We start from the raw sequence: 22,717 nt of genomic DNA, 5'->3' as shown, positions 1-22,717 counted from the left end.
CAACTCGGATTTTATGAACCTCCATTTCAGTGGGCAGTTAAATAAATCAATCTCGTACCGAATACGACACATCTTGTATGATTATGTCCAGATTCATTGTATCAGGATGTGCCACATCTTATAAGATGTTGGTTTATTTTGGAATGAATGGAGTACTACATAATAAATGCTATAGTATCCTCTAGGATACAAAGTAGCTATCCAAGAATTATCTGGTCCTAGAAAGTCAAGTAGCCGAAAGGAGAGTAGGTTCTCTTCTGTTTTATGCCGGCCTTTTTCCTCCTTTTGTTCTCACCTTTTACACCCCCTTTTCCATTGTTTAGCTTGACTAGAATCTTTCTACTAGCTACATAAACTGCTATACTCCTGAATTATCAGGAGTGCTTTTCCGGTGGTCTCTACTAGAAGTACAAACGGACATACGGTGATGTAAATTTCCGGTGATCGAGTATCATTTATATAACTGGTCGTACCGTTTTCGACTGAATTTTATTATAGTCCTATAAAATTTTGATTTTTTAAGTTTCTGTTAGAATCATATTAATATCACCGCTAAATAAATAAATTGATAAATATGAAAAAAATCACTAGATATGACATCGTGTATGACCATTTTCATTCCCGGTCAGATAATGATTATATAATTAGGAGGGTGTAATCGTTTCTCTTGGTGGTACGATAATGAATCAATGGATCGAATTCTCGTTAATCATTGACCCGTTTTGGTAGTCTGACGTGTTAGGTTAGGATAGTGACGTCAGCAGCAGGCCCATGACGGGACGAATCGTTGAAATCATCATGACAACTTGGTGGTGATGCTAAGCATTCCCTCTGATCCTTGTGGCTAAAGTTGATCTCGTCTGTTTTTGTTTGTCCATCCTGTTTAAATGCACTTAGCTTAGTTCGGTATACCCAACTTCCCATGATGCACCGAAAGATCTCTTTGAATGAACCCAGCAATTAACGCCGGCATACTATGATTCTATTAGGGATGAAAACGGATAAGATATAGGTATACTATATCTTGAACCATACTCCATCCGTCCCAGAAAAATAAATCTAGAACTAGATGTGACATATTCTAGTACAATATTCTAGTACAATAAATCTGGATGTGTCACATCCAGTACTAGGTTGGTTTTTTATGGGACGGTTAAGTATATTTTTAGCGGATATGGATATAAGGCAGATTTTTTCGGATGTCAGAAATGGTGTGGACTCAATTTAGAAACAGATTAAATCTGTTGGACGTTACATTATTGCAATCAATATAACATCGAGTTAGCAATGGGACAACAATAAAATGATCAATAAATGACCTATCGTAATAATTATATACTTAAGTGCTAAATAATATGTATACAATGTATACATAATATAAAAATACAGCAATGCAAGTGTGAAATGAGATGATGAAAGCCCCAAACTAAAAAATCTAGGTTAATTGATGAATCAGATCATTGGATAGTCTGGCTCATGTCACATGCAATGGATAGAGTGATTACATAGATTGATAATTCTGGATTATTCAACAAACGGCTTATTAGATAATCTGATAGATATATCGGATAATTCACATCCGTTGAATTTTAGAGATACCACGTTTGCATCCATATCCACATTATACTATCTGTATTTGCAACTATATCCGTTAGATTTCTTAAAACCCGTACCAATACGAAAGTCCTAAGGGGCGATCGATCGCTCCAAGCGATCAGTCCCCCTCCCCACATCGATCACCCCCTCCTCCATGTGGTTTCCTTTTTTGCACCGCATTACTTCACTATTTTAGTAAATTTATACACCTAAAGTTTGTACACATCAAGTTTTCACATCTAAAGTTTATGCACCTAAAGTTTAGAGACCCAAAGTTTACAAGTCAAGTTTATATATCCGATTCAAATTTGAATTTGAATTCAAATATTTTTTATATATAGTATTTCTATACATCTAAAAATTATACACCTAAAGTTTATAGACCCAAAGTTTATAAGTCAAAAGTTTACATACCCGATTTAAGTTTGAATTTGAATTCAAATATTAGTTTATAGACCTAAAGTTTATAAGTCAAAAGTTTATGTACCCGTTTCAAATTTGAATTTGAATTCAAATATTTTTTTATATAGTATTTCTATACATAATTTTTTCTAACTTTGTTTTTTTTTAAAAAAGTTATATGGTGTAGTAGGAAGAGAAGAAGGGGAGGAGGAAGGGGGAGAGAGAGTGTATAGAGGATCGATCGCCCATTAACCACACCCGTACCAATATCCTTTGTTTCGGATGGATTCAAAGTGGATGGGATCCGTTTTCACCACTACATGCTATCGTATTTACGTATTATTCGACAATAATTGATCTGTTAAGGTCAAACTAAACTAATCTGTCAGAGAGTAAACCAAAATTAACCTGAGCAACATGAAAGAGAGAGCTTCCTTTCACCCTCGTGGCAGTAATAATCAACATAATGATAGATCTTAATTGACATAGCAAATATTGTTTTGTTTGCTTCCCAGGACACACGAGATATATATGAGTAAGTGATAAGTACTGTCATTAATTAACTATTGCATTCTCCAATCACCATTATATTGACCCAATGCGCTTTCAACAAGTATATATACTGTCATGGCGGCTGGCTAATTGACGTGGGGCCATTTGATTTGCAGGCCTCAGGTTTGAAGGATAAGGATTGCTCTTAACTTGTCCCCTTCCAAGTGATGCTCTCACTAAAAGCATGGGTTTTATGTGCTTCAAGCTTCCTCTTTTTTTGAAGGACAAGATTGTGACTTGGCATGGATGTCATTGTCGAATCAATGGTTTTATTAGGTTTTTGACGCTTTGGTTTGTTGGAAAATTGCCAGGTGCTTGACGGCTAAGGCAATGAAATTCGGTGTCTCCTAGCTCCTGTCATGTTCCTTTGCTTTATAGTTCTTCTTTCTCTCCCTCTCTCTTTCTTTCTGTGAGGATAGCTCTCCTTCTTCTCGTGGAGTTTAATTGATATCAAGTGATATAGCAGTGATGGACGCATGTTTAAAATATAGATGGGACGGTAGAGCTAGCCCTAATTAGGTGATGGCACAACACACACAAATCTTAGTCGCTGGTTCACGGCATTGGCGCAACAATGCACGGCACGAACATCGAGAAAGTTAACAACGAGGATTGGTAGTCGAACAAACGTATATGACTTATATGTAGAGAGATAAAAGAAAATGAGAAATGCTGTTAGACAACAAGGGGAACCACTTTCAATAGTTCGGGGGTATAAAACGAGATGAAAAATTATTTAGGGGTTTAAGTGCTTCGTCAAAATAGTTCAAGTGAGTAAAATGGATTTTTTTAATATATTTACCTATTTACTGTAGACTGTATTATGCACTAAAGAAATAGAAAGAAAATAGAATTTTATGTACGGCCAAAATCAGAAACGATCAAAATGGTATTACTTATACACGAATTTTCATAAATGTTTTTGTTCCTACTTAAAATACTTGATTTATCTGATTATTCAATAGTAGACTAATGACTAATGTTGGAAATAGGACTAAAATAAGGTTTCGGGGTGTGGGACGACACAGATCGTAGTTGGGCCGGCCGACCCACCCTGCCTAATGGGTGTGTTCGTCACTGAGTGATAGGTTAATTATATTATAATACTCTTGTAGGATGTTTGTTAAATTGTTACTACCAAAATTAGAATCATGTTTCGATAAATTCGAGTTACAGGTGGATCGATGGGCTAAGTATATCCTTTTGTATCACAAATTCATATCAATCCTCAACACAAAATATCTAAACCACCTTTGAGCAACACACTTTTTTTCTAGCTACTTTGTTCAAAAGTTTTGAAAAGGAAGTGCCTTTCGTGAAGGCATGCACAACAAGCACAAGACATTTGGGTGCAATGCAAAGTTGCAAACGTACATGGATATACATAACGGCATCCAAAGCTGCAATCTCTTCCTTTTTCGTGTGCCCAAACAACTCTTCCCAGGGACAAAAAGCCAAAACGCCAAATGAAAAACGAATCCAGGAGCCCACCCCACGAGAGCTCCACGTCAGCGCTGGCCCCACACACCCTCCCAATCCAGCCCAGCCGAGACCCACGTCATCATGGGCCCCACACGACCCCTCCCCTGCACTGAATGCCTCGCAGCGTGCAGAACACTCGCACTACTCGCGTTCCATAAAAAAAAATAATGTACTCCTAATACTAGGAAACCGAAAAGTATCGATTCGTATTAATAAAATATGTCATATTCGATACTAGTTTATTTTTTTATGAAACGGAGAAAATACTACACATGGCGGTTCCTTTGTTCACTTTCTTAACTCTATCTTTCTTTTTTTACATGTTTTTTAAACCACTAAACATGCTTACTAAATAGTATATTTTTATAGAAATTTTCTTTATAAAAGTTACTTCAAAAATCATATTAATTTATTTTCTTAATTTTTTAATACTACTCTATCAGTCCCGGTTTAGTTGTCGCTGGGGTGTAGAGTTATTTCCCAGAAAGAAGGTCGTTTAGCTGTGGGGCAGCTAGCATGCTAGCCACTAGCATGAGTACTTCTATTAATTTTCTTCCCTATACTTGTTGCAGACATATCGAAATGACAGACGCAGTACTAGTTTTGTGTTAATTCTTAAGCATTGAAATGATTAATGTAGGGGTATGTAGGTTATTTTTCCAATACCATATTTTGTCATCTCCTTTCTAGAACGGCTAGTAAACTAGGACGGAGCGAATAATACTTAATTAATTATGTGCTAATGAATAATACTTTTTAGAAAGATGAATAATTTTGTACTCACAAGTCACAAGTACAAATATCCCCTGCTATTCTGCTCGATTTTTTCTCCTCTCCTTTCTCGCAAACGCCTTTTCTTCTCTCTCTCTCTTTCTCCCCTCGCTGCTCGCCGCTCACCCACTCCCTCTCCCTCTCTCTCTCTACCTTTTCACGCCCGTTGCTCACTCCCACGCTCCTCCTCCTCGCATTCTCTTCTCTCACTTCGCCGCCACTCTCACTCTCCTCTCTCTCCTCTCTCTCTCTCTCTCACTCTCTCTCTCTCTCCTCTGGAGACTGCAGTTTTACAGCTAGATTCTACTAGAAGCCCACCAAAAGCACAAGCCTCTGCGGCGGCGGCGGCGGCGGCGTGCTCCGGGAAGCGAGCCCCGTGGTGGCGGCGGTGGTGCGGAGCACGGCACGGCATCTCTCTCTCGCGAGCGCGCGAGCGAGCGAACGCTAGATCTGCGAACGCGGGGTTTGGTTCCTTCTTCTTCCGCGATCGCTTCGGGTTGATCTGGCTGATGCTGCTTCGGCGGAGGCCGCGCTGATTAATTGCTGGAGGGGAGAGAGAGAGAGAGAGTTTGCGTCGATGCGGATGGCAGCGGGAGGGAGGTGCTGCTTCCGGAGAGGGGCTCCCGCGGCGGTGCTCGTGCTGCCGCTGCTGCTGCTGATCGCCGCGGCGGCATTGCCCCGGCGGGCGCTCGCGGCCACCGTCGCCGCCGATGGTAAGTGCTCCGCGCTCGCGCTTCGTGCTTGGATGCTTTGCTCGTACGTGTTGCACTAGCTTTTGGTTGGTGGCCGTTGGTCGTTGCACTGTTTGCGGAGGCGATGATTCGAGCTAAGTACTGTTCGGGGTGAACATGGGATTTGTCGGTGGAAGCGAGGTCAAGGTGGGGATTGATTTCGATGCAGTGCTGTACTGTGCACTAGAGATTGGGCGGGTGGTGAGAAACGTGTGGGGGGTTTAGGTTGGGTCGATCGATTCAATTTGATTGTGCGGATTGGCAGGGGATATCTTGCGGTACTTCTTCTTCTGGACTTGATGCGGCGGTTGAATTTTCGTGTGCTTTTGCTTGTGGAAGCAAATGAAGTGGTTAAATGCTGCAATCGAGCTGCTATTTTCGGTCTGAAGGGATGTTTTAGGATTGTTATGTGAACTGTTCTCTTTGGATTAGTAATCGTCATTATTGACGACAATGGTTGATGGATAAAGTGATGGATGATTTAGTTAGGCTAGTTGTGGTAGAATGAGAAATGGTCTTATTATTACTCTCGCTTACATGAATCTTTAATTAAAAAGTTCCTTTCAAACTGTTTGCATAAAAAGGGGTCTTAGTTGTAAAAAGTCGGCTGAAGGTGATATGATGACTAATTTCCACTCTCACCCTTGGTTTTTGGTGAAATGCTGGGTTCTGTTTTACCTGAATTAACTGGCCCATTTGCACACTCTGCACTCTACTTACTATGTAGGTTCATTTCATTAAGTACCTTAAAATGGTGTTGATTTGGTGTGAATCCATGTCAGGGATAATTATGTTTGTTACTAATGACTGTTTTTGCTTGATTTATGGGCAGTTGCTGCTATAAATGGACTGTATGTTGCACTTGGATCACCGGCTCTTCCTAAATGGACTGCGAATGGTGGTGACCCCTGTGGTGATGGTTGGCAGGGCGTTGTATGTATTGGCTCAAATATAGATTCAATGTACGTCCATTGTACATTTGCATTTCCTTTATCTGGTCGAGTGTTTATATTTTGTGCTTTTATCAACTCATTGTTTGTAGAATTTTCAATGCTGCAAATTTGGAAGGACAGTTAGGCAGCCTGGGGAACTTCACTTCAATAACCACTATGTAAGAGTATTACTGTTAATTTTATTCTCTTTGCCCATGATTGATCCTTGATCGTCATGTCATCTAATTATACATGCATAGTAATTAATAGATCAATAGGAAATTCAAAGTCTGTACTTATATATTGGCAGAAGTTATGTTGTTTTCGTATGTATCCTGGTCAGGTTTTGTGACTATTTACTTTTCTTTCATTGTAGAAATCTTAGCAACAACAATATTGGTGGAACTATACCAGAAGATCTACCTGTTACACTGCAGCATTTGTATGTGCTATTCTTCCTCTTCTGGAATTTTTTTAGCTCTTGTGATTGAGTGATGAGATGCCTTATGTTCCTTGCTGGTGCAGTTTTATGTCTGATAACCAGCTCACTGGAAGCATTCCGACGTCACTATCAATGCTTCAGAGTTTAACAGACATGTATGACTATTGTCCTATTTCTGTTCCTAAGCAGAGAGGTTGCTGTACTATTTTTTTTCTGATCTGTCTTTTTGTAGGTCTCTAAATGATAATCATCTCGACGGGAAACTGCCAGATGCTTTTGGTTCCCTTACTGGCCTTGTAAATTTGTAAGATACCTCATTTTCCTCTCCTTTTCATTTTGCTTATTCTTACTCTTCATGTGCACTTGCTCATGCACCTGAGAGTATATCATATCTTCATTTTCCCCAAGACCCGAGAGGGTTGGCAGGCAAGGGGTGAACTGTTAACTCGTTCATAACATCTAGCATTTGACCACAGTGATATTTCATCCAATAACTTCAGTGGTTCATTACCACCTTCTCTGGGAAGCCTGTCATCATTGACTACATTGTAAGTCTACAAGTATTTTCTTATATAGTTTTTTCCCTATCATTTTTACTTATTTTCATGCCTTGTTATTTTACAGGCACATGCAAGACAACCAACTATCCGGAACCCTTGATGTCTTGCAGGATCTCCCCCTCAAAGATTTGTATTCCCACACTCTCTATTCTGTCATCATATTACTGATTCACTTTTATTAGTACACCATTATGTATAAATTGGACAATCAGCAATTGTATTCTCAGTTATGTGTTGATTTATAAAATTGATCTGCTTAACAGACATTTTCTTCTGGTCTACTTTAGAGATGTCATAGTATAAATTATGATTATCCTGCACTTTGTCATTATTTTGAAGTAACATGCAACAATATGTTAGCAGACACAAAGTTCTCTATTATTCAACAGTCACATTGAATTTGATAAGGTTGTAGAAACTTGACATCCTTTCACAAAGTACATGGCAGTCATACATTTGTTTGCAGAAGTATAATGTACCATGTAGTCATGACCAGAACCGGGACTTTTAGGTTTTAACAAAGCTGTACTAGTTAGAAAAAAGAACAGGTGATGTAAGTGATTTAGCTTTTATCTTATCATAGACATTCACAAGTCAAACAGTAATTTAAATCCAATTTGTTATGTATGTCTAATCCAGATCATCCTTTTTCTTAGAATGCTGTTATGCATACAAATATGAAATATCTACACTTGTTTCTGATAATATATTTACCTGAAACAGAAATATAGAGAATAATTTGTTTTCTGGACCGGTTCCTCCAAAGTTGCTGAATGTGCCAAACTTCAAGTGAGAATCCTTTTTCTTACATATTTCAAATTTATTGATGCAATTCACATAGTACTTGGTATTCCTACATAAAAATTCTCTCTACTATATACTTTTGCCATATGTAATTATATGTAAGGTAACTTATTGAGTAATTCATTGTTTTTGTCTACAGAAAGGATGGGAACCCATTTAATACCAGCATAGCTCCTTCTGCATCACCCTCTTCAACACCTACAGGCTCTACACCAACACAAACACCATCGTCACCTTCATCTTCTGGAACTCCTTCGCCATCTAGTTCGCCCTCTAATTCTTCTGGTGGATCTACTGCTCGAGACAGCAGCTCTCCATCATCTAGGAAACATAAGTCTTCAACCCTCAGGATTGTTGGATATGTTCTTCTAGCTATTGTCCTGTTTATAGTTACAGTGCTGCTGGTAATATTTTGCCTGTCCAAGTACCAAGAGAGACAGTCAAGACGTGATTATACAACAAGTCAGGTGGGGAGGGTTCATCAGAGGGTTGAAGAGCCGAAAGTTAAGCAAGCTTCAGTGCAGTCAAGGAATGATGCCAAAAAAGGTCAACAATTAATTTATATATTCTGTAATATATTTCTGATTATATTTTATTTGTTTTATATCACAGCATATTGATGTTCTATTAACAGGATCAACAGAGGTTCCTGAACGGAGGCAGGTTCGTGAAATAAATTTGGCGGTACCAGGTATAGATGCTTGTAAATCTGATCTATCAGGTCTTTTAGTACTGTAATACTATTCACATTTTTAAGTTCAGATGTATAAAATAACTATTCAATTGCTGGCAGCTGCTCTCGAGAAGCCTCCTGAAAAGAGAAAAGAACATGTAATTAACTTGCAGCGATCAGAAACAGAAATTTTTGCTTCTACACCTCCGCCGCCGCCGCCTCCACCACCACCACCTCCTCCTCCTCCTCCGACACCACCACCGCCACCGCCGCGGCCGCCGCCGCCGCCGCCACCACCACCACCTGTTGAAAAAGTGATTGTAAATCCCATTGTTAAGCCAGAGAAAAGAGTTAGTACTCCACCTAGGACAGGTCCCTCGACATCTGCAACATCCTTTTCTGTTGCATCACTTCAGCAATATACAAATAGTTTTGAAGAGGGAAATTTGATAAGAGAGAGTAGGTTGGGAAAAGTATATCTGGCAGAACTTCCTGAAGGCAGGGTATGTTTACAAAATACTGCTTCATTTAAATGGAATTTTATGATTATTGAAATGCTATACTAATCTTCCTTTATCCTATGCAGTTCTTGGAAGTTATGAAGATTGATAACGCCAATGATAGAATACCGGTAGATGAATTTCTAGAACTGGTTGCAAGTGTATCAGATATTAGGCATCCCAACATCCTCGAGCTTGTTGGATACTGTGCAGAATATGGTCAGAGGTTACTTGTTTATAATCATTTCAGTAGAAAAACACTGCATGATGTACTACATGAAGGGGAGGAATTGGATGGTGCACTATCATGGAATGCTCGCCTCCAAGTTGCTCTTGGTGCAGCAAAGGCCTTAGAGTAAGTTACCAAGCTGTATCGCGGTTCAATATAATTACCATGAACTTGTGCTTATTTAATTTAGTTTTTCATGGGGTAGCTTTTGTACTTATATTCTTCTTTCAGCTATCTACATGAGAGCTGTGAACCTCCAGTAGTGCACCAGAATTTTGAGCCAGCCAATGTGCTCCTTGGTAATGGATTCTCAGTACGTGTCGCTGAATGTGGACTGGCAGAATTGACGCTGTCAGGTTCTGTTACACAGGTAACATCTAGTGTTGTACACCAACCTTGTGGTTGTGATACTTCGGCTTTTCCGTCGCAAGCAGTTCTGATACATTTCCTAAAATTCCTGAAGTCCAATTAAGAAGAGTAAATTTCAGAAAACTACATATACTTTGATCAAACTATCACAAAACTATAGATTTAAGGCGGTGCATCACAAAACTACAGATTTAGGACCGAATTTATCAAAGAACTAGAGATTTAAGATGGAAGACCACCAAACTACATATTTAGTAATAAAATATCACAAACTACATGTTTTGTAGCAAGTTAAGTACTACCTCCGTTTCAGGTTATAAGACTTTTTAGCATTACCCATATTCATATAGATGTTAATGAATCTAGGCACACATATATGTCTAGATTCATTAACATATATATGAATGTGGGCAATGTTAGAAAGTCTTATAATATGAAACGGAGGAAGTACAAAACTATAACATTTATAACTCTTAACATGATAGTAGTGGTAGGGATTTAAATTGTAAAATATGTAGTTTCGTGATAACTCTAGTATTAAAGCTGTAGTTTTGTGATATTTGGCCTTAAATCTGTAGTTTTGTGATAAACCGTGTGTTAAATACTTAAATCTGTAGTTTTGTGATACAACACCTTAAATATGTAGTTTTGTGATAATTTAATTAAAGTACCTGACTATCTGTAGTGTTGTGAATACTACTCTTTATAATTTGACTGCATACGAGTAACAATCCAGTATTCAAGCACCTAAGCAGCTCTCAGGGCATGACAGCTACTAGGTCCAGTGCTACAACTTCCTTCCAAACTAGAGCAGCCTTATCCACATATTTACTATCGCAGGAAAGACTATTGAAAGAAGGGGGTTAAAATTTTATTTATCTTAAGTTTTAGATTAGTTATGTTGGGCCTTCCAGCTACCAGCCTACCATGCACATCCACCACAGCAGTAGAACTCGCCTCAGGCCTGAAATTGATGGTTGTTCCCTCGATTTGTTCATAAGGTGTTGTCTTTTGGTTAGGATTATTTTCAGTTAAGAAGCTTTTAGCTGATGTTTTTAGGAGCTGGTTCATTTAAGGGCTTTAACAAATATCAGTTAAGCAAGCAAAGAAACAAGCAAGTTCGTTCACATCTCTGGTCTGGTTGCCCCATTGCATCTCCTAATGAAGCCATTGCTGCAAGGATGTCCTCTCTGTGGTTTTAACTTAGAATGGTGTTCTTTTATTCCAGTTGTCAGGTCGCATGAGGGCACTGCTGAATTATGAAGCTCCTGAAATCCATGAAGCTGGGACTTTTACCTACCGAAGTGATGTTTACAGTTTTGGCGTGGTAATGCTAGAACTTCTCACTGGCCGTAAACCATATGACAGGTCAGTGATTCACCGTAATATGCATTTCTTAATTTTAGTTTCATAATTGTGTTAGATCAATTGTCTCCAAATGTTGTCTGAACTTTCTAGTTTGCTTGCTTATTTTCCGTTACAATATGCAGTTCTCGTCCTCGTGCTGAACAACATCTTGTTAGATGGGCTGATTCTCAATTTCATGACATTGAGTCCATATCAAAGATGGTTGATCCTTCTATTCAAGGAGAGTGTTCTGAGAAAGTACTGTCACGTTTTGCAGACATCATCAGCCGTTGTATTCGGGTAATCAAATACTTCCATTATCTTTTGAGCTAAACTGTAGTTTCTAGTTTCTAGCATAATATAAGATAGTACATGTGTCACTTCCTTAAGCATCTCTATCAGGATTTTATGCCAGAATTTTCTATAGAGAGCTGTTTAATTAGGCTAAAAGCATCAACTATCTAAATTTCCTATTAGCCCATTGCATAATTTTACTTCATTATTGAGGTCAAATGCATTCTGCAATTTTATATCCAAGTTATTATATCACAAATTAATTTGTTTAGTCATTTTGATACTTAAATCACATTCAGGTAATATACTTGTTTATCTGTTCACTATGCTCTGCTCTGCTTGTGTTGTTTTTCTTTTCTGAGAACAGCCATATGAGATGGATTTAAAAATCATGTGATTGATGAATGATCTGAAATTTCTTATGCAGCCGGAACCAGAATTCAGACCATCAATGTCAGAGATTGTCCAAGACCTAGCTAGGATTATAAGTGTTACCAGTGAGGAATCAGAGTAACGAAGAGATCAAGGTGGGGCCGTACATCTAGGAAGCCAGCTCTCGCAGCTATCAAAAATATTCAGAGGAAACACAATCATTTCTGTGGAGCATCCTTTCAGTATTTATAATGGACAGCATTGTCCTTTAGTGTACATGTTGATTCTGGAGCCGCATTTACCTGTTGAAAGGTGGTAGTGGTACAGCCAGGGGAACATGGGCCTTCTCATTATGGGCCAAGTAGATTCCTGTACTTCCTAGACATTATCAAATTGCATGTATATCTTATAATCCATTCTAATTTTGATTATTTTATTACATTAAAATTAGCGATGTTCATATGGTGTTAGCATATCTGATTGCTGTATCTCTCTCAAAGCTCGTTCAGAAATCGTTTATTTTGTTTGATTAACTCCATGTGGTTTTTGTGATTTTAGAAAGTATACTGGTGTAGAGGTGTTGTTCAGAGGCGGATGAACCCTCTCGACATTCATATGCTTTCTTCTGTGAAACTGGACATGCACATTCTCCTCCTGCAGGGAAAAGGATCTCATTTAGGTATGTCTCATGTGTTCGATTTACTCATATTTTCTATTGTCTTTCCTTTATAATACTTTCTATCATTGCCCACATTCATATATATGTTAATAAATCTATATGTATGTGTGTGTCTAGATTCATTAGCATCTATATGAATGTAAGTAATGCTAGAAAGTCTTATAAGCTGAAACGGAGGTAGTATTACCATATAGTATTTGAATGGATTATGGGTTTATGGTTTTGGTTACCCTTAAGTGGTGAGTGCTAGTAATAGAGACAAACGGGTGGAAATATATTGCTTAAAAGATACTCCCTCCGTCCCATTTTAAGTGTAGCCATGATTTTCCGTGCCCAACTTTAATCGTCCGTCTTATTTGATTTTTTTTTTGAAAAATTTAAAAGCATAAGTTACGCATAAAGTACTATTCATGTTTTATCATCTCATAACAAGAAAAATACTAATTATAAAAAAAGTTCAAATAAGACGGATGATCAAAGTTGGGCACGAAAACTTATAGTTGCACTTAAAATGGGATGGAGGGAGTAGATGGTAAACAGCAGCTGATTACTACCTTGTCTGTTCTGTGACTGGCAGTCTGTAGTAACATTAAATTTGCTTTTGTAGTGTTAGATTAGCACTCTATGCGGAATAATTTGGTTATACAAGAGAAACAGTACTGTAGGATGTTTTGCATGCTGAAATTTGCTCTTCTTTCAAAGCTAGTACTGATAGCTCCAACCATCTACTATTTCACTTGCTTCCGTATGTGCTTGAGTTAGAAACGTTTTGTATCCTTTTTCACCTTTTGGAACAGAGAAAACTTTACTGTGTCAACACTGGAAGCATAGATCCCACCTATGCTTTTGGATAACTTCTTGCCGACTAAAAAAAAATATTTGCCTTTTTTTTCTAGAGTATAACATGATCATCTGCTTTGATTGGAGTAATGCGCTCCTATACTTTGTTGCTTTCACCTACTTTTCTGGGATGCCTACTGTTTTGAAGGGGAAAAAAATCTAGATAAGTAGATGCACTCATCAAATCATTAAAACCTCTACTTATTTAGAACCATAGGAATTGCAATTTGCAGAACTCCCCATTTAGGACAGTGACACGTACACAGGTGCCCGGCCACAAGAAGGTTAGTTGCCTTGCACAGGCACATTGAGCTAGGGAACCTGCACCTGGTTTCAGAAAGCAGTTTTGCCGTGCCATATTGCCATGTGGGTGGTGCCAAGTTGCACAGTACCGATATTATGAGGCTGGCAAGAGTTGCCGTAGCAGGGGGCTCTCTCCTCTGCCAAGTGCCTTAGCCCCTCTCGCTTTCTCCCCCACAAATGTCACTCGGATAAACGAGTGTCTATTACCATTGCCAAGGCCTCAATCTTGTAGTGGTCCATCTGTGTAAGGATGGTTATATAGGTTAGCTGGTCCACATCAATGGATCAACCGCACTGTCCTGTGGTTGCCGTTGATATGATGATCCATGGTACATTGAACTTTTATTTCATCGATGATTTTTTATTTTCTTTCAGCTGTGAAGACTCCATAGTTTATATAGTTATTACCAAATATCAGTGAGATCAACTGCATTCCTGACCGATGAAATGCAGATCAGATGTGCAGGTTTCATGAATGGTTTTGGGTCTCCCCGGTTTTCTTTTCTTAACCTGAACAGAATTAGAATTGTAGTGGTTCATATTAGCTCTCATCTCACTGTCACACTCATGCATATCTTTGCCTTGCCAATTGCAGTTGGTTGCTGAATAGTGGGATCTTTACTGATCCTGCAGAATCATGGCGGGCAGATCATGCGTGACATCGCAGGAAGCAACTCCCAAGTTATAACGGGTTGAATTTGAACCAAACGTGTACTCTCTTTGGCCTGAAAGCAACATGGAAGTAACCGAATGTACTATGCGAGTGAGCTTCAAGTCGCAGCGGCACAAGTGGCGCATCCCTGGTTTTGCCATGCTACAGACACGCGTGCGGTTTTCTCATCGCACGCGTGACTTCATCGTGCATGAATCTCGTCGAGACTTGTCGTTGTTGGCTTGTTGCTGGAGGAAGGTGACCCGATGCATCGAACCGGAAGGACGGATGGATGGCATCTCCCGTTTTTGTGGCTGGTCTCGGTTTTCCGGGTCGTGTGGGCCCGTCCTATCAGAACAGCCGGGTTTGGCATTTTGCAGAGCTTCTCTTGCTACCTCCGTCCTAAAATAAGCGCAACTATGAGTTTTTGCGTCCAACTTTAATCGACCGTTTTATTTGAAATTTTTTTTATAATTAGCATTTTTGTTGCTGAGATAATAAAACATAAAAATTACTTTACTCTTGACTTATGTTTTTAATTTTTTTTTAAAAAAAATTCAAACAAGACGAACGGTTAAAGTTGGGTGCGGAAAATCGGTTAAAGTTGGGTGCGGAAAATCATGTATGCACACGGAGGGAGTACGTTTTTGACCGCACGTCTTCGTTTTGACTGCCGGGTGCCGGCACGCTAGAAATACGCTAGGTGGCATGTATTCATCGCAATTCGCAAAGGTGAAAGAAGAAAAGAAGCATGCCAATTTGTAGAATTTTAACAAAAAAATGAGCGGTTATTGGAGCGAACAATGAAAACTTCAAGGGAATTCGGAGGAGCATGATGCCTACCGGAAAATCTTGAGAAAAATTCACATCCAGATCCAGTGAAAGCGGATGTTTCCTTCTGGTGTTCCTTCTAGAGAAAATTCCGCGTGCACTAATCGAAGCCTTAAAGAAACCACCAACATGTGAACCATACGCCTATCTGATGTGTTTATGATCGACCGGAAGACCGAAGATGGGGTTTTCTCAAGCGATTAATACCAAAAGTATCCATCAATTCATGTAGCTAGTTGTTGATGAAATCATTATCAGGCCTATGGCACCACGATTAAATTGCCAAGAACTTGGTGGTGGAGAAGCTAAGCACGGTTGTCCGATCCAGCTTACGGAAGTGAACCTTTTTGGGTCGGATCCAAGCTCTAGCCAAGGTGTTCTCCAAAAAAAAAAAAAACTGAACTGTACACAAAAAAATTGAGAACCTTTTTGGTTTGAGCAGTTGTTTATAAACTGTAGTAAATTCTAAATTGTACTAGAACTTACTTTTAGAATTGTTTGTTTTCTGCATTTAGCTTTGGCACTCGGATCGCGAGTACAAGAGTAAGCAATTGCAACATAATTTTTTTTAGGGGCAATTGTAAATTTACCACTAGTTTGAATCGTTATTGCAAGAATGTCACTAAAAAATTATAAAAATACCACCAGAACTATCGTTCAAGTGGCATACTGGCATATTTCAAATTAAAAAAACCAACGGCAAATTTGTAAATCTTACATAAGTCAAAACAAACTTAGGGCGATAGGAGTGAAGGTATTGCACTTGTTGGGCCTCGGTTGCCACCTAGGCCCAAGCCCCTCTAAGGATACACACTCATTGTATTTGTAGTGGGTCCCACCAATAACTCCTCTCCCACTTTTCATCCCCCTCTCTCCTCTCTGTCTTTCTCCATCGGCGGAGGAAGCTGAGGTGCTGGGCGAAGAAAGCGAGGTGTCGGGCGGAGTGACCAGATCTAGCCAAGCATAGAAGAAGGGAACAATGTGCTTGGGGGCGGATTTGGCGACCGTGCCGAGCAGAGCGATGACGGCGCCGGGTGGAGCACTACCTCTCCTTGTCGGGGTGGCCGCCGCGGGAGATGACGGTGCTGCTATGCTCGCCGAATCCGACTTGGGGCTCATCGGATCCGGCCTTGGGTAGCGTCAGCTGCTCATAGGATCCGACACCACCTTACCCCCTTTCCTCTCGACGCGACGTTCGACACCACCTCAAGGGACAACGAGGACAAGAATGGCAGTGATGCTACTCACCCCCCTCCCCCCTCATCCCTTCTCTTTCGCGGCCACAGTGTCACCCTCTTTCCTTGGCTGACAAGCCCATCGGCGTGAAGCACGGGTATGATGACGAGGGCCTCTCCTCCTGCCAGTCCTCTCTATCCCTTCCCTAGTGATATGGGACAGAGAGTATGAGCCTATATTTGTAAATTATGACGAGGAACCTGTAGCTTAATTTGGCTCCCGGTTCTTTGTGGGGGCAACAAAATAGACCAGATAACATGGAGCCGAATATCTGAGATAGTCGGTTCGTGCTAAATAATAACTCCGTGCACCGTGAAAGCCTTCGTAACGAGGGAGTAAAGAAAAACGCTAATTCCTTTCAGAAGAAGCGATCATCATAGCTCCAGCGTGATGACAGAAACAGAATTCGCCAAAAATGATAGAAGTATCCGCTGAATGGTGGTGGGAGGCTGGGAGCAGGTGCAGATGCATCGCAGCCTCTCTTATCTCGGTCCCAAGAACACGTACAGTACCCACCACCGCACCGCCTTCCTGAACGGGACATATGTACGGCCAGGGGCAGGTGGCCTACTCTACTCGCCTAGGCATAGGGTGGGGACTGACTCCCATCCGACGCGCCTGCAGGCCGTGGAACTGGCGACAGCAAAGCCGGCCTCCACCTGGCGAACCCCATCCATCCATCCATCTGCTCCGTCTCGCCCTCGTCGGATCGATCGAGTGACTGATACGCAAGGCTGCACGTAAGTACCATACTACTGCTGTTCTCAAAAAAAAGTATATACTACTGCTGCATCCGTTCCAAAATATAACAACTTTTAGTCTTTAGGATTTATCCCATAATACTTCCTCCGTTTCACAATATAAGTCATTCTAATATTTCTTAGACATATAACATCAATATAAATGTGGAAAATACTAAAATGACTTACATTGTGAAACGAGGGGAGTAACTTCTCCACCAGCATTCTCTTTCCAACCAATCACAACCCTATGTCATTCACTTTTCCCAACTATCTCCATTACTCATCCAATCACAACCCTTCACCATTCAGGGCCTCTTTGAATCATAGGAATGAAAAAACAGAGGAATAGGAAAAACATAGGATTCTGATAGGAATGCAAGTGTAAAACAGATGATTGCAAAACACAGGAAAAACATAGGAATGACTGTTTAATTGGGCCACAGGAAAAATACAGGAATTTGAGGAGAGATAAAGACTCAAAGGATTCTTTTCATGAGGTTCTACCTCATGTTAAATTTCCTCCAAAACTTACATGGGAAGAGTCATTTCATAGGAATTTCATAGGATTTCATAGGATCCATTCCTTTGATTCAAAGGGCTATATAAGAAAAATTACTATAGGAATGAAATTCTCTAAAATACCTATGAATTTCCTTTGAATCAATGGGGCCCTCACTTTTACCTATTTTCTTAATAACAGTGTCCAACTCTAAAACTTCTTATATCCTGGGACGGAGGGAGTACGATGGATGAATGGACGGACGGACGGATCGGGGTCGGTTTGCGTGACGTGCTCGATCGGGTAGGGAGCCAGATACTCACTCTGTTGCATAAAAAACCAAACCTAATACCGAATATAACATATTATATATTGTAACTCCAGTAATGCTTTAAACCAATAATATCGAAATATGACACATTCTAGTATTATCAATCTTTATATATAGAAACATACTCTCTCTATAAAAAAACGAGTCTAGTCCTGGATGTGACATATTCTTATACAGCGAATCTAGTACTGGATGTGACATATTTTAGCTGGTCATTTATTAGTACTAGGATGTGTCACATCCAATACTATATTGGTTTTTTATAAGATGAAGGAAGTATCTAGATTCGTAGTACTAAAATATATGTTATATTCGGTTCTAGATTAGTTTTTTACGGGACCTAGGGCTACAAAGCCACCAGCTGCTGCTGTGTTCGACACGGTGAGTGTGTGCGTGCGGTTGCGGCCGTCCATACACAGTCGACCGAACCGACCGGGGACGTGCGCGTTTTTTTTTTCCCTTCTTTCTGTTGTTGGATGAGATAGCTGCACGTACGCAGCAGCAGCAGCTACTACCGTGGATGCGATCGGAGCCAGGGTTAAAAAACGACTAACCAAAATCGGACTTTCTTTTTACTAGTATTAGCAAATGGGATTTTAATAACAAAAAGAGGCAACAAACTAATTTATGTCTGGTACGGTGACAATCATCCATCAAGTTACTCCTACTATACTTTTCCCCGCTTATATACTCCTTCCATTCCAAAATATAATAAATTAGAAGTAGATGAGACATATCATAGTATTATTGACGGAGCGTGGGGCTCCTCACCGGGAGACCGCGCAGGCCCCCCTTTGCCGGTTCGGCCGGGGGCCCTAGGTGAGATTCTAAGCTCCTAGTCTGTGTGTGGAAGGTTCGCGAGAATGGAAAAAACACAAGACACGGGCGATGTATACAGGTTCGGGCCGCTGAGAAGCGTAATACCCTACTCCTGTGTTTTGGTGGATCTGTGTATGAAGAAGTTACAAAGTGCGAGCCAGCCCCCGATCGTTCCGGGATCGTTTTCTCCTCCTTCTTTTCCTCTAAGTGGGCAAGGTCCTCCTTTTATATCTCAAGGGGATACCACATGCACCATCTCTCTCTCTCTTTCTTTTGTGTGGGGACTCATCCTCTCTTCCCTCCAACTTGACTTCTCTTCATTAATGGACGGAGATTTGTATGGCTGCCGTCCGAATGACCTTCTGATGGGACGGCCCATACCTACCTCCACTTCCGTCGGAAGCAGGCGCGACGTGGGAACATGGCTGTCTGCTGACGACATGATCAGTGTCAGACCGGTCACAAATCGGTCATTCTTGTCCACCACGCGTCAGTTTATCAATCTGCATGTTCGCCCCTCTTCATACAATATCTTGCCTGTAATGGTTAGGATGAAGCCTGGCATATATCTGACCGGAACCAACGTGCCATCTCCAGGAGCTAACACGCCGGTTCCGGCTAGGGACGAGTGCTTGGAGGCTCTCATCCTGACGGGATGGGGCGAGGCGTGCGTCAGACCGCCTGTCGCCACCTAACCCACGATCTGATCGGTCTGTGACTGGTCACAGACCGGATAAACGAGTGCGCTGCACTGCGTTACATGCGGCGTGACGCGCTCGTCCAAACCGCAATAAATGTGGTTAGGTGAGCCCCGCTATGCTCACCTTCCCCATATACGCGGCGCAAAACCCATAAGGGGTCGGGGCGCCTCGGCCCTCGGGGCCGAGACGGGAGCGGTCCGACCCCTCGGGGAGACAAAGAGAAGGGCGGCCGTATCACCCTCGGGCCTGACCCCCCCGAGGGGGTTAGGCCACGTGGGTGATCGTGTCTGCCTCAAGTCTCTAAGTCATGATACTCCCGGTCCCATGTCACCGACAGTAGCCCCCGGCGTTATGCCAGGGCGATCGCCCTCCCCGAGGGAAGCGGTCGGGCGTGACGCCACTTCTAAGGCCTGGTGACAGGTGGGGCCGGTTCCTACAGGTGCCGTTGAACTACATCACCCAGAGGGCGGTGTGAGGCAGCTGCGATGAGCTCGAGCTGGCCTCGGGGACAGAGACGAGCTCGGGAGCTGGGGTCCACTCCACCACAAAGTCGGCGAGGGCCTGGCTCTTGATCGCGTGGCTTGGTTCAAAGCGCAAATCGAATTCAGAGAGTTCGATTGCCCATTTCACCACCCGTCCAGTACCCTCTCGGTTATACAAGATTTGGCCGAGGGGATAAGACGTAACCACCGTGACCCGATGCGCCTGGAAATAATGGCGCAACTTCCTCGAAGTTATCAGGATAGCGTAAAGCATCTTCTGGGCCTGAAGGTATCGGGTCTCAGCGTCCCGGAGGGCCTCGCTAACGAAGTAGACGGGCCGCTGCACCTTTCGGCGGGGCCGATCTTCTTCGTCAGGGGCCACATCTCCAGGGCGCTCTCCATCCGAGAGGCCACGCGGGGCGCACTCGGCTTCTGTGCCGACGACCTCGGGGTCAGAGGGCGACAGGCGCGGCCTTCCCGCAGTGGCCTCGGGGCCATCCTGGGGGTCGTGGGCGCCTGGCACCGTCGGACAAGCAGGCGGAGGGCCAGCTCCGGCCGTCGGGGGCCTTGGGCCGCCGTTCGGCTCGGGGGCCTCTCCTCCCTGCTCTCTCTCTCTTCGGGCAGAATCCCGGCGGTCGCAAATCGCGCGCATCAGCAAGGGAAAACCGACCGACAATAATGAGCGGCCCCTCGGCTTCGCGTTTGCCTTTAACTCCGACAAGGAGTGCGGTGACGACGGTGCGGACGACAGCGACGGCGAGGCCGGCTACCCGGGCACGTCGGAGTGAGCCCCCAGGCCTCCGCCAATCTTAATAGCTTTTCCTTCTTCTTCCGAGGCCTTCGGGCCCCCTTCTTGTTATAGGCTGATTTAATCTGCAATCAAATAAAGAGGAAATTTTTGTGTCAATTTCATTTGTTCTGTGTATGAGACGAGGATGGTCTGTGCCACGGTCCTTCTGTGTCTTGGCTTGAACAAGGGCTCGTGCCCAGGTCCCAGCCTCAAACGGCGCGGGTCAAGGCTAGTGCCTGGGGAGATCCACATGTCGAGACTGGCCAGGCCGGGAGCGTGGTGACCGAGGGTTATGGGTGACCCGATTGTGGGTTTTTGCCGATTCCCCCCCGGAGTTCACCACGTCCCGGGGCACGGCTCGGTTCTGGGCCCCTTTTGGCGATTTTAGCCGACCCGAGCCCCCGAGGGTAGGATTGAGCACAAGTGACCTATTTCAAGTCAAGATTCTTCAAAAGGAAACAAAAGCACAGACACAGCCTTTAGGAAATCGAAAATGCTTTTATTGAAATACGGAAGAGAAAAAAGATAAGCCCCCGGCCAACCCTGCACGCCCCGGGGGGTGCGGGGTTGGCCCGAGCCCAAGACCTGACACCCGACCCCCACTAGGGGTAGAAGCGACGAAGGTGTTCGATGTTCCACGGGTTAGGCAGCTCTGTGCCGTCGCCCGTGGCCAGCCAAACGAAGCCCGGCCGGGGGACGCCGATCACTCGATACGGACCCTCCCACATTGGTGAGAGTTTGCTCAGTCCAGCACGCGTTTGGACACGGCGTAGGACGAGGTCGTCGACGCAGAGTGATCGGGCCCGGACGTGGCGCTGATGGTAGCGCCGCAGGCTCTGCTGGTAGCGCGCGGCTCGAAGGGCCGCGCGCCACCTTCGCTCTTCCAAGTAGCCGAGGTCAGGGAGCGTCGGCTTCCTTCTTTTTGTCGCTCGCAGGCCTCCTCTTTCGGGTGGCCAGCGAAATGCCTTCGACGGCGAGGACATGACCCTCGTCGTCGGAATGGGCCGACCTCTTCTTCCTCCTCCTGTCCCGCCGCCCTGACCGAGCGGCGGACCCGGGGGCGGCCGAAGCTGCCACACCGGAACCGGAGGGGTTCCAAGTCCAGGCCTCCTCCTTGCGAGCCACTCGGTCCGCGAGCTGAAAAAGCTCCGCGGTAGTCTGGGGCTCTTTGGAGGCGATCTTTTCGAGCATGCGGTTGTGCCGCACACCCCCCCTGAACGCGTAGATCACCGCGTGTGCAGGGATGCATGGTATGGTGTTGCGGACTTGACAGAACCGCTGAATGTATGAGCGAAGTGACTCATCATCCCTTCGCTGGACTGCATGTAAGTCCGCTTCTTCACCTGGGCGCGGATATGTGCCTTGAAAGTTCATGGTGAACTGTTGGCACAAATCCTCCCAAGAGTGGACGGACGCGGGTGGCAAGTTCATTAGCCAACCCCGTGCCTGTCCCTTCAGGGCCATGGGAAAGAAATTCGCCATGACCCTGTCGTCACCCCCGGCGGCCTCGATCCCGGTCGTGTAGACCTGGAGAAACTCGGCGGGGTTGACGCTCCCGTCATATTTTTCGGCGATGGTGGGCCGGAACCTTGGGGGCCAACGGACGTTCCGAAGGCTCGCCACAAAGGCTCTACAGCCGACACCACCAACCGGGGGCACGGAGGGCTGATCCCCGCGTCCGTGTTGATGTGACACTCCGGACGAGGAGGCGCCCTCCGTTGCGTGGGCAGCACGTCGGCCATTACGCCGGCGCTC

General features: G+C 43.3%; 1 protein-coding gene across 2 annotated transcripts; it reads left to right on the top strand.

Moving 5' to 3' along the window:
* Positions 1-5,080: 5,080 nt before the first annotated feature.
* On the top strand, positions 5,081-12,516 carry LOC4328477 (protein STRUBBELIG-RECEPTOR FAMILY 3). Of its 2 annotated transcripts, none has more exons than XM_015771026.3 (17): positions 5,081-5,516; positions 6,367-6,467; positions 6,577-6,645; positions 6,843-6,908; positions 6,992-7,063; positions 7,141-7,212; positions 7,385-7,456; positions 7,533-7,598; positions 8,192-8,257; positions 8,412-8,818; positions 8,907-8,963; positions 9,066-9,448; positions 9,532-9,800; positions 9,906-10,044; positions 11,272-11,411; positions 11,534-11,690; positions 12,112-12,516. In XM_015771026.3, the coding sequence occupies exons 2-17, from the start codon at positions 6,379-6,381 to the stop codon at positions 12,196-12,198; spliced, it is 2,211 nt and encodes a 736-aa protein (XP_015626512.1). In that variant the 5' UTR covers positions 5,081-5,516; positions 6,367-6,378; the 3' UTR covers positions 12,199-12,516. The 2 variants fall into 2 exon arrangements, with proteins under 2 accessions (XP_015626512.1, XP_015626510.1); XM_015771024.3 differs by having other exon boundaries at positions 6,367-6,496.
* Positions 12,517-22,717: the final 10,201 nt, after the last annotated feature.

The sequence above is a fragment of the Oryza sativa genome, chromosome 2 (assembly GCF_034140825.1).
Source record: "Oryza sativa Japonica Group chromosome 2, ASM3414082v1".
Lineage (NCBI taxonomy): Eukaryota > Viridiplantae > Streptophyta > Magnoliopsida > Poales > Poaceae > Oryza > Oryza sativa.
The sequence above is the reverse complement of the archived record's forward strand: the minus strand, read 5'-3'. Positions and strand labels throughout refer to the sequence as shown.

Coding starts and splice junctions, on each gene's coding strand:
- LOC4328477 (XM_015771024.3), top strand. CDS start 5,381: ATGCGGATGGCAGCGGGAGGGAGGTGCTGCTTCCGGAGAGGGGCTCCC. Junction 8,258..8,411: donor CTGAATGTGCCAAACTTCAA/GTGAGAATCCTT, acceptor TTTTGTCTACAG/AAAGGATGGGAACCCATTTA. Junction 9,801..9,905: donor GGTGCAGCAAAGGCCTTAGA/GTAAGTTACCAA, acceptor TTCTTCTTTCAG/CTATCTACATGAGAGCTGTG.